At 44.0% G+C, this 12321-nt stretch overlaps 1 protein-coding gene across 1 annotated transcript; it reads left to right on the plus strand.

The window, feature by feature from the left end:
• Positions 1-723: 723 nt before the first annotated feature.
• On the plus strand, positions 724-3658 carry CMA1 (chymase 1). The gene is made up of 5 exons (XM_017871887.1): positions 724-805; positions 1489-1639; positions 2393-2528; positions 2715-2969; positions 3345-3658. The coding sequence occupies exons 1-5, from the start codon at positions 748-750 to the stop codon at positions 3486-3488; spliced, it is 744 nt and encodes a 247-aa protein (XP_017727376.1). The 5' UTR covers positions 724-747; the 3' UTR covers positions 3489-3658.
• The last annotated feature ends 8663 nt before the right edge of the window (positions 3659-12321 follow it).

The raw sequence follows: 12321 nt of genomic DNA on the forward strand, positions 1-12321 counted from the left end.
TGCCAATATATGATATGCCTAGACTCCCAGAAAATGCTAATTCCAATCCCAATTCCTCTTTGCATAAATTTCTGTCCTAGGGTCTGTTCCTTTCCCACATCTAGCCTCCTTGGATCTCTCTTCTGCCAAAAACATGTGGTTCAGAGGAGAGAGATCCAGGTCAATGCTTGTCAAATTACAAGGAATTATCCCTTTAAGTGGCATTGTTGCTCAAGTTTTGACATGTAGTGGAATGGAGTGGAGTGGAGTGGAATGGAAACTAACAGAGAACATCGCACAAGGTTAAGATAAAGATTGTTTTCTGAAACCTTTGATTTTTGCTTACGTACTCACACATACATGTGTGCATGCATTGGGACTCGGCAACATGCATTTCTGACTATGGATCATAGCTATAAAAATCTTTGCACTGAACATTCAGTGGGCCTTTCACAAGCTGCCCTAACTGGGAAAGAAAAACATGGTCCCTCCATTTCCTGCCCCAACTCCAGAAAAGCACCATGGTTGAGGGTACATCTGAGAAGCCAGCACTTGGGAGTTCAGGGCTCAAGTTCCTCTCTAGAAAAACACAGGGTGATTCTGGGGGAACTTCTGATCATAAATACAGCCAATTCAGAGTGAGAAAAGAAAACATGACCACGCAGTTCCTGTGGTTACCAGCCCTGCCCCTCTCTTGCCTGCTGGGTATTATAAAACCCAAGACTGGAAAGGAAAACCAGCATTTGCTCAGGCAACCTCTCTGGGAAGATGCTGCTTCTTCCTCTCCCCCTACTGCTCTTTCTCTTGTGCTCCAGAGCTGAAGCTGGTGAGTATTGGGGTTCTTCCCTCTGAAATCTGCAGTATCAGCTCCTGAAACAAATATGTTTAGTCTGAAAATAGCTGACTCTTGAACAGCGTTCCAAGATCTCTCTTCAAGAGTCCCAAAGGGAAGTTTCCACTTGGGATGCACGCCACTCCACCCACTGCCATTCTCTACAGCCCAGGACAGCTCCTAGGAACAAGGAATTTTACCTCAATTGTGGAAAAACCCAGAGCAAGTGGAAGGAAAAGGGGTATCCCCAGGAAAACAGACATGTCCTCTTAATCTTCTGAGCATCAGGGCTACCCATTCCCTTGTTATTTGCTGACTCTGTGACCATGCTCATGAGCTGTGGAGAAATCTAAAACAGGAACCTGGACAGCGGGTCCTACACAGAGAGAGAGGAGGGTGGGCCAGGGCAAGGTGGGAGTGGGGGAAATCTGAGGTGAAAACATCTGAATGGAGCAGAGGCAGGACCAGCTGTTGCACCTGGAGGAAAGAATGAAATTTCACCTGGAAGGTTATGAGTGGGAAAGATGCGAACTATAGGAGACAGGCAAGGGAAGATGGGCAGAACACAGGGTAAGAATGAGATTCCAGGGAAGCCTCGCTCAGCTTTAACCCAGTTTGTCCATTCATTGGAGAGAGTATCAATCACCGTGTTTAAACCCTGGGGTGCTCTGTTCCAGGGGAGATCATCGGGGGCACAGAATGCAAGCCACACTCCCGCCCCTACATGGCCTACCTGGAAATTGTCACTTCCAACGGTGCCTCAAAATCTTGTGGTGGTTTCCTGATAAGACGGAACTTTGTGCTGACAGCTGCTCATTGTGCAGGAAGGTGAGACAACAGGGTCCATTTATCTCCAAATGGGAGGTGAACAACCAGAGTAGCAACCAGGGATACACCTGCACTGGGGCCTGAAGAGGGGGTCCTGGGTCTGGTCAACTTTCAGGAGAGTGAAGACTTGGGCTGAAAGACTTTAGTCTGTGATTGAATAGCTTCCTTGAGCCTCAGTCACTGTGAGCTAAGCTCCCCTTCGGAGGAGAAGGAGGCCCTGTCCAAGGTCCCTCTTGCAGCAGTAGCACCCCTCACCCCTACCGAACTCAAGGCACACGGTTCACTTTTCAGGGCCCCACCCAGGCTCAGGGCCACTTCCTCTATGGCTTTTTCAAGAACACTGGCCTCTAGTTCTCAGGTTCCTGAATACATCATTTTATGGGAGGCAGAGAACAGGGTCCACATGAGACCCTCACTTTCCCCTTTAACTGATATCTCCTGCTTCAGGGGGCTGACCCTCATTCAGGGTTCCCTGAATCAGGAAGTGTGAACCCTGTCCCCTGAGTCCTCCATGGTCTGTTCATTCCCCAGTAATTCCAGGGGTCCTAGAAATTGTGTCTCTTCCCTGAGAAAGCTCTTTCATGAGTAAAACCTGAGCCCCTAAACGCCACAAGTGGCCCATGAAAAGGGAGATGGGTAGAGTCCGGCGACCCAGTGAGAGACTTTAGTCCCCTTTTCTCAGAATGAGCTCACCTCAGGAGAAACCCCAAGCCATCCCTATCGCTCCTTTTCCTTCCTTCTTCCTCACAACAGGTCTATAACAGTCACCCTTGGAGCCCATAACATAACAGAGAAAGAAGACACATGGCAGAAGCTTGAGGTTATAAAGAAATTCCGTCATCCAAAATATAACACTTCTACTCTTCACCACGATATCATGTTACTAAAGGTGACAACACCTCTCTTCTCCTTTTCCACTTCCCATTCTCCTAACCTTCTCCTTCAGGTCCTCGTTGCCCTGAATTTTTCTTAGGACTTGACTCTAACATGAAGCTACTCACCCTGTCCCTCCCTGATCACCTCCAACTGTCCAGAACTCATTTCGAGGACTGACAGTCCTTCATTCCCTTCACAGTTGAAGGTGAAAGCCAGCCTGACCCTGGCCGTGGGGACACTCCCCTTCCCATCCCAATTCAACTTTGTCCCACCTGGGAGAATGTGCCGGGTGGCTGGCTGGGGAAGAACAGGTGTGTTGAAGCCGGGCTCAGACACTCTGCAAGAGGTGAAGCTGAGACTCATGGATCCCCAGGCCTGCAGCCACTTCAGATACTTTGACCACAATCTTCAGCTGTGTGTGGGCAATCCCAGGAAGACAAAATCTGCATTTAAGGTGATCCTCCAACTAGGTTTCTTCTCCAAAACTCACTGTTCAGGCACCAGAATGCTCTTAGAAGGAGATTGGGTCAGAAGGTTGTCAGCCAGTGACAGAGTTGGCATCACAGGGATTGTCTGTCCTCCCATGGCCCAAGACAGCCTCTGACCATCCATTCCAGCCTACTGCACTGGGGGCATGGGGTGACATGAAGAATGTGGGTCACTGTCCCAAGAAAGGAAGAAGGGGCATCAGAACTAGATCTGTAACTGAGGAGCCCCAGCTTCCGGGTCTGACTTTGGGTCTCACTGTGACTCCAAGCCGACTGGCAGACAGGCGTGGAGGACTTCCCGGGCTTACCTTCTTCTCTCTCTCTCTCTCCTACCCCTCCAGGGAGACTCTGGGGGCCCTCTTCTGTGTGCTGGGGTGGCCCAGGGCATCGTATCCTATGGACGGTTGGATGCAAAGCCCCCCGCTGTCTTCACCCGAATCTCCCATTACCGGCCCTGGATCAACAAGATCCTGAAGGCAAATTAACCCTGGATCCTGAGCCAGCCTTAAAGGGAACCTGGAACTGGACCTGAGCAGCAAAGTGTGTGCCACTCATTCTGGCCTGCCCTTGGTCCCTCGGCCACAACCCTGAGCCTCCAGAAGTATCCTACGGGTCACAGAACTCTCAATAAACCTCAGTGAAGACACAGCTTCTAGTCACGACTGTGTGTCCCCTCTCTGCTGCTCTCTTCTCCTTGCACACAGCAACCTGATTCCCAGTCCAAGTACACAAGGATTTGGAAGGGGGTGTGTCTGTGTGTGTGTGTGTATGTCTGTGTGTATGTGTGTATGAGAGAGAGAGAGAGACAGAAAGAGAAAGAAAGAGAGAGAGAGAGAGAGAGAAATAGGAAATAATGAAGAAAAAATTGAGGAAAAAGAAGAGATTTTCCCTGGAAAGGCGGGACCCATATTTCCAGCATAAGAAATGACACCAAATCCTTCCCTGCCTTAATTATCAACGCTATACCTGTTCTGATTTACCTTTAGTAATATTCAGAATCACTAAGAACATTTTGAATTATAAACAAGATATAAGATGTTTACAGCATCCCTGGCATCTTCCTACTAGATGCCAGTTGCAACACCCCCTTCTCCACTGCAAAGTTGTGACAACCAAAATGTCTCCAGGCATTGCTAAATATCCCCAGGAGAGGGAGGGAGGAGGAAAGAAAGATCGCTCTCTTGTTGAAGACTGCTGGTTTAGATACATGATATAAAGAAGGCAGTTGATACCACACAGGGCCCTCTTCATAGCCCACATTGATAAGAAAAGATCTTCCCTCTGTGAAGCTTTCATCTGATATGCAGAGAAGATTGCCTCCCACTCACTTATTGTTACAAAACAGATACTGAGAACAGATTAGAGGAGAGACAGCATCACAAGGTCTGTATGAGCAACACCCATCCACAAATGGCTTTACCCAAACCAGCAGGAAGTCCACAACCTAGAGCCGGCTCAACACAAACCCTTGTCAGGGGAGACTGACTGGAGGAGAGAAAACAGGGCAGGACAGGGACAGGACAGCCAGAGCCTGAGGCTGGCAACACCCCTCACTTCTGAGGGTGTGCTGAACACCTTTGGCCAAGTGAACTATTGCTAGGAATTTTCTTTAAGAAAAAATCAAAGACATACACAAAGATTCATTCATAAAATTTTAATTGCAGCATTTTAGTAACAAAATCTGGAATCCCAGACATGGAGGAAAGCTTCTATGACAAACTTGTATGAATGAATATTTTGAATTCATAAACTTTGTGTTAAAACATTTAATATGGAAAATTCAAGAAAATTCAATATATTCAATATAATGTAATGTTTTACAAAGCAATATGAAAAATCTTCCTATAGTAGAATCTCAGTTTTGTAGCTATATGTTTTATATATGCACAGGAAAAAATTGGAAGTAATTACATCAAAATAATTATGGGGGTTATCTCTACATGATGGGATTAATAGCTATTCTGATTTTGTCTTTATGCTGGCTCCAAGTCCCATCCTTGTATTCTAACTATTGAGGATGCAGCACTACTCATGGCTCCACCAGTGGATAAATGCATATATCCATCTTCAGAATCCCATTGGTCAGGATTTTCTGCATGGGAACAAAGCATCCTTCCATTTTCAGGTGCGTCACTCAGCCCATTCAGGAAGCTACCACAGAAGCTAAGTCCTACAGGTTCCCTCAGGTTAGTGAGTAGTCTTTCCTGGTAATTGGTGTCAATGGTCAATTGCAATCTCCTGAAAATCTCCACTGCCACAGCTGGTCCCAGAGTCCTAATTGATATTTTGCATCTCACTTCCACCACCCACTCTAGGTGCCCCTCCACAACCATCTAGCAGTTTAGTAAGTCTGAGCTGTAGTCTGATGGAGTGACCCAGAGCTCAACCCTGAGGGGACTGAGTTGTTAGTTGCTTTGCACTTGTTAGGTTTGGGTTGTTGTAACTGCCCATTTACAATTATCAGTGAGCACAAAAGTATAGGGGATACTTCCAGGGAATCCCCTCGGTTGCAGTCATACTCTTATCTTCTCCCATTGCATTGCAGCAACCCTAGCTTCTCATGGTAATTAAGGCCAATTATTCTAGCCATAAGACAACTCTTTCCTTTGCCTGCTGGTCCACTGTTATGAGGAGTCTCAAACAGCTGAGTGATAGTCACAACTTCCAGTTCACTGGAGCCTTTCCTACCTGCACTGGAAAAAGCATTTTCTTCCTGGAAACTTAGACCTCTAAACTGGCAGAATTTGAGTTTGCAGGAACAGGAAGATACAAATTCCACAAGTAAGTCCCTGGGAGTGATAACTAAAGGGATCAATTCTACTTCTATCCCTTGGTTCCTGGACTCATATATTCTAGCTATGTGGGACACTGAACCATAAATTAGTTATTGATTCAGCATATGTATCACATCCTGGAAAGCAGTGCTCCAACTTCCAACCCTACAGGGTGTCATCTCTGAGCTGGCACCTTAGCTGAGCTTTCAACAGGCCAGCTCATAACTCCACTAGGTTGACTGCTTCTGGGTGGCATGGTATATAATAAGACCAATGAGCCCATAATTTTACATTATTTGCCATAAAATGAGTCCTTTGCTCTGAGGTAACATGTGTGAGAATCAGGTTGATGGATTGGGAAATCTGTAAGCCCTCATATGGTGGTAGTGGCAGAAGGATTTCAGATAGAGAAGGAAAACTCATGTCTAGAGCAGGTATCAATGGTGATAAAGATGAATGTCCATCACCCCCAAAGTAGAGGGGTCAACCTCCCACTAGATAGGCACCTGATCTCTCCAAAAGCAGTGCCATCTCAAAGACTCAGCGATAGTCTCTGCTGCTGGCAAGTTGGGTGGTTAATAGTGGCAAGACCCAAATTGATTTTGGTGAAAGAGAGTGTCCATGTTCTTGGACCCATGAATAGCCTCCATTCAATCTCCATGACCACTCTACTCTGATCATGGCCCATTGTTCCAGCAGCGAGGTGATAAAGAAGAGAATGTGGCTGACATCCACAAGCCATATCACGCCTTTACCTGGTTGGGAGTCTCTGTGCGTCCCTGTGGTCTGGTGCTTGCCTGAGCAACTTCTCCTTAGCAGACAGCACTGTGCAACTGGAGTTCTTGGTCTGTGGTGCCAGCAGCAGTGGCAGCAATGAGCAGGGATTTATGACCATGAGAACAGAGTGAGTTGTCACTAGAGTCACTCCAATCTAAAAGCAAAGCAAGCAGTCAACACAAGTGGAATCCAGGGGAGCTGAGATGGTGTACAAACTGGACCAGGTGCACTGGTCCTTACCTAGAGATGTAGTTGGGACCCTCCAAAAACAAGCTCACCTTTATTCTGCTGATAATTAGATCATTCTGAGCAAAGTATATTGTCAAACAGTGGACCTAATTATGTATATAAATGACATCTATTAGAGTGAGTGAAGGAGGGGCTTGAGGAGGTAACACCAATGGTGGATGAGAAAATAAAAACTGCCCACCTGAAAGCCAGAAACAAGTGAATCTGAACAGTGCAAGGAATGGATTTTAGTAGACATTGTTGATGCCCTTCCCAGGACCTCTTAAGCAGGTGATGCACCCATTCCCCAGCTGTTGTGAGTGATAGCCATCAACCAATATCCATGTCCATGAGTTCATATATATCCTTTCCCTGAGCCACTTCTCTCCACACAAAATAGATGCCCAAATTGATTTTTGACATGGCTGCCAAGGACACACGATAGGGCAAGAACAGTCTATCAATAGATGGTGTTGGGAAAACTGGATGTCCACATGCAAAAGAATGAAATTAGACCCTTGCCTCACACCATATACAAAAATAAACTCAAAATGGATTAAAGACTTAAATATAAATCCCGAAATTGTAAAACTACTAGGAGAAAACATAGGGGAAAACTCCATGACATTGCTCTGGGCAATAAATTTTTGGATGTATCCCAAAAACACAGGCAACAAAGCAAAAATAGACAAATGGGATTGCATCTAACTAAAAGTCTTCTGCACAACCAAGGAAACAATCAACAGAGTGAAGAAACAATCAATAGAATGGGAGAAAATATTTGCAAATCACACATCTAATAAGGGGTTAATATTCAAAATAAATAAAGAAGTCATCTCAATAGCAAGAAAGCAAATAGCCCAATTTTAAAATGGGCAAAGAACCTAATGACATCTCTCAAAAAAAGAAATACAAATAGCCAATAGGTATATGAAAAAATGCTCAACATCACTGATCACCATGGAAATGCAAATTAAACCACAATGAGATACCACCTATTAAAATGGCAATTATCAAAAAATAAAAGATAACTGATAAAGAAGATGTAGAGAAAAGAGAACACTTGTACACTGTTGATGGCAACGTAAATTAGTATAGCCATTATGGAAAAATATATGGAGCTTTACCCAAAATTAAAATACAATTGCCATATGATCAAGCAATCCCATTACTGGATATATATTTAAAGGAACTAAAATCAGTATGTCCAAGAGATATCTGCACTCCCATGTTTATTCATAATAACTAAGATATGGAATCAACCTAGGTGTCCATCACTGGATGAATGGATAAAGAATACATACATACATACACACACACACACACACACACACACACACACACACACACACACAGTGGATGAACCAGGAAGACATTACGCTAAGTGAAATAAACCAAGCACAGAAAGAGAAATACTGCATAATCTCAGTCATATACTCTTAAAAGCCAAACTCATAGAAATAAGTAGAACGGTGGTTACCAGAGCCTGGGGTAGGGGAGAGGTACAGGAGTAGATGACCTTCCTGGTTCTGAAGTCCTTCTACTGCTGTCACAACCATCCTACTCCAAAGGCGCAAACATCAAGGTGCCTCCAACAGCTCCCTCCCTGCTTGCCTCAGAGCTTGGGAATCTCAACTCCAAATCTAGTTATAAGTGCAATATAGTGTGAATTGAAGAAAAAATAATCTTCAAAAATGTACATATACTTTGATTACAACAGTACAGAAAACTATACATTTTAGGGAAAAGTGGAAAGTATCCTTCAAATATAGAGGTAGTTTTCTCAAAATTGTAACTTAAAGGATGGCTTATTTATTTATTTATTCTTATTTTACTTTTTTATTCCCTTAAAATTGTTTTATTTTCACAAATTACAAAAAAAATGAACAAACACAAAATGCAGGGGCCTTTCTCAAACGTTTGCTTAGATGCTCAGCAAATGGTCTTATTTTCTGTTTTTCCCATACAGAGCACATTCCCCAGGAAGCAGGGAAACCACAGGACATGGTACCCTGTCGCCCGGGGCAGAAGATGGGGAGTGAGGAGGACATACTCAGGATCATCCAGAGCCTGAGCTGGGAGAAACTACCTAGGAAAATCTTTAAGGATGCCCTGAGGCCAGTGGCTGGGTCTGCCCTGTAGTGTGAACCCAAAGAAGACAAGTCCCTCTTGGGCAAGGAATGTGGAAAGAGCTGTTGGTGCCACACTGGCCTCTTCAGCCAGCCCATCCATAAAAGACAAGATCAACCATCATTACAGATTTGATTCAGTGATTCAGAGAGTGACGCTGACTGTGTTAACGGAGGCTAGGATCTGATAAGGGGAAGAAAAATGTTTCAGCATCTGCAGATTCAGCCTAGATATGAGGGGTTTTTCCTCCATGCAATGGGAAGGGACCTGCCCAACACAAACACTGGACAATTATCGTCCAAAACAGCCCAGTTTCCCTGGGTTCTGCAGAAAAGGCAGAGACAGAGGTAAGGAGGCCAAACACGGACACCCCCAACTCCCGACCCTGACCCTGATCCAAAGCTGTGCCTTCACCTAAGGTACTGCAAACTGTTCCCCTCCCTCCATTCCACCATTCCCTTAACTACTTCGTACACTCACAATCCCACTTGATATAGAGCAAGGGGTAATAGAGAAACAGATTTCCCTTATATGTGTCAAATTATTTTAAAGTGGTTATATAGTAAATGATAACAAAATAAAATTGAAAAGAGAAACAAAGAAGGCTTATCCTACTGTAAGAGCTTGTATAGAGTACAGCTCCAGAATGTTCAGGAACATCTGATGCTTGTAAATATTGTGCTCTGACAGCTTCATAGCACTCTTCTCTCCGCACACAGCCCAACACACTTGAATTCTTCTCAGCTTCTGCCCCTCCCTAAGAAAAGTTCTTGCAAACATATACGTTCTTATAAATGGAGATTTGTCTCCTCATGGCCATTTGATAGTCAAATAAAAAATGATTTATCTAGTCTTCAACAACCTAGGTAAAGAGAGCTCAGCAAACCTGTGGGTGAAGCAGAATAAAATCAGGATGAAAACCACCTCTGTGTAAAGCAGGACATAGTGAGGGCCTGCAAACTGCACACCTGTAATTCACTGGTGTCATGGCAGAGGTCTAAAACATGTGATATGTGCACTCCTGACCTTCCCTGACAAGGGTTTCGACTCAATGGGCAAACTCATCATTTACCTGTGAAAAAGTTTTATGAGCAAAACATAACTAAAGGAAGGAATTTAACAACACTAAAGGTCTATTTCAAGAGACCTATTGTACAACATGCTGGTTACGGTTAATAACAATGCATTTTGAGAATTGAAAATCATGAAGAGAATAAATTTTAAGTGTTCTCAGCACAAAAAAAGATAAGCATGTGAGGCATTGAATATGTTCATTAGCTTGATTTAGTCATTCCACAATGCATATGTGTATCAAAACATCGTGTTGTACACTGTAAATATGTACAATTTGTATTTGTCAATTTAAAAATTAATATTGGCTGGGTGTAGTGGCTCATGCCTGTAATCTCAGCACTTTGGGAGGCCGAGGCTGGCAGATCACTTGAAGTCAGGAGTTCGAGACCAGCCTAGCCAATATGGTGAAATCCTGTCTCCACTAAAAATACAAAAATTGGCCGGACATGGTGTCGTGTGCCTGCGGTCCCAGGTACTTGGGAGGCTGAAGCATAAGAATCACTTGAACACAGGAGGTGAAGGCTGCAGTGAGCTGAGATTGTGCCACTGGACACAAGGGCAAGATTCAGTCTCAAAAAATAATAAACAAATAAATAAATAAATAAATAAATAAATAGTGATAGTAATAAATAAATAAAACTGGAAAAATTAAAATTTGAAAAAAAATTTAAATTTTTTTTATTATACTTTAAGTTCTAGGGTACATGTGCACAATGTGCAGGTTTGTTACTTATCTATACATGTGCCATGTTGGTGTGCTGCACCCATTAACTCTTCATTTATATAGGTATATCTCCTAATGCTATCCCTCCCCCCTCACCCCACTCCACCCCATGGCCAGTGATGATGAGCATTTTTTCATGTGTCTGTTGGCTGCATAAATGTCTTCTTTTGAGAAATGTCTGTTCCTATCCTTTGCCCACTTTTGATGGGGTTGTTCAATTTTTTCTTGTAAATTTGTTTAAGTTCTTTGTAGATTCTGGATATTGGCCCTTTGTCAGATGGGTAGATTGCAAAAACTTTCTCCATACTGTAGGTTGCCTGTTCACTCTGATGGTTGTTTCTTTTGCTGTGCAGAAGCTCTTTAGTTTAATTAGATCCCATTTCTCAATTTTGGCTTTTGTTGCCGTTGCTTTTGGTGTTTTAGTCATGAAGTCCTTGCCCATGCCTATGTCCTGAATGGCATTGCCTAGGTTTTCTTCTAGGGTTTTTATGGTTTTAGGTCTAATATTTAAGTCTTTAGTCCATCTTGTATTAATTTTTGTATAAGGTGTAACGAAGGGATACAGTTTCAGCTATGTACCTATGGCTAGCCAGTTTTCCCAGCACCATTTGTTAAATAGGGAATCCTTTCCCCATTTCTTGTTTTTGTCAGGTTTGTCAAAGATCAAATGGTTTTGTTTCTAGAGTCTGCTTTGTTCTGTACTGACTTCATTCTCAAGCAAGCTTTCCTGGTTTTGTTTGTTTGTTTGAGAAATGTTGTATTTAATGGTAAAGCTTAGCACACCCCAGCACCAGGAATGACGTGGAGTTGCAACAGCAGGGACAAGCAGGTGACCGTCAGGGAGGGCAAAGAGGATGAGGAAGGCAGCCATCAAACAGAAGAGCCCCAAGGCCACACAGGCAAAGCCCAGAATGACATAGGAGAACAACTGCCACTTGAGAGACGGGTTTCTGGCATAGCCAATGAACAAGCTGCCAAACACTGTTCCAATGCCGGCCCCTGAACCAGCAACACTTACTGTGGCTGCCTCAGCACCAATCGACTTGGCTGCTGTGTCAATGTCCTGTGAGACAGCACTGGTCTAGAACTCCCATCTGGCCACCTGGAGTAGGGAGCTGCTATAGGAAGGCTGTTTGGATGAATTCTCTGGGCTATTCAAGAAGGAGGCAGGCACAAGCCTGATTAGACCCCTGGTACAGCAGCACTTCAGAGCTGGAGAAATGAGTAGTGCTGCGGTCTGCATTTTTTCAGTCTGCACTCCCACTGCACTGCAACCCCTGCTCAGCACACAGCACTCACCTGGCTCAACATGACTGACTCACCTCCCAACTTTAGCCTTTGGCAATGGCAGCTCCAGGTTTATAACATCCTATTAATTGTTAGTCCAGGAAACTTCCAAGGGGACATATTCCTTAACCTGACTTGGATTAAGTGCCCATTCCTGGATCTGGGGGTGGGTATTATACCTCCTTGAACACACAGCCAGAAAATATAGCAGACAATTTTCTAGAAGAAAATGACAGAACTGTTCCATAAGAAGAAAGAGTAGATATAGGATAGGCAAAAACCTTCACACGTTCCCTTTAAACTCTGTGCAGACAATATTTTTTG

This window comes from Rhinopithecus bieti, unplaced genomic scaffold, assembly GCF_001698545.2.
Source record: "Rhinopithecus bieti isolate Rb0 unplaced genomic scaffold, ASM169854v2 scaffold_6022, whole genome shotgun sequence".
In the NCBI taxonomy this organism is placed as follows: Eukaryota; Metazoa; Chordata; class Mammalia; order Primates; family Cercopithecidae; genus Rhinopithecus; species Rhinopithecus bieti.

What these genes read in the sequence shown, in the direction of transcription:
- CMA1 (XM_017871887.1), top strand. Translation starts at nt 748, where the DNA reads ATGCTGCTTCTTCCTCTCCCCCTACTGCTCTTTCTCTTGTGCTCCAGA. An exon ending in GTGCTCCAGAGCTGAAGCTG is followed by an intron (nt 806 to 1,488) that starts GTGAGTATTGGG and finishes GCTCTGTTCCAG; the next exon opens with GGGAGATCATCGGGGGCACA. An exon ending in ACGATATCATGTTACTAAAG is followed by an intron (nt 2,529 to 2,714) that starts GTGACAACACCT and finishes TTCCCTTCACAG; the next exon opens with TTGAAGGTGAAAGCCAGCCT.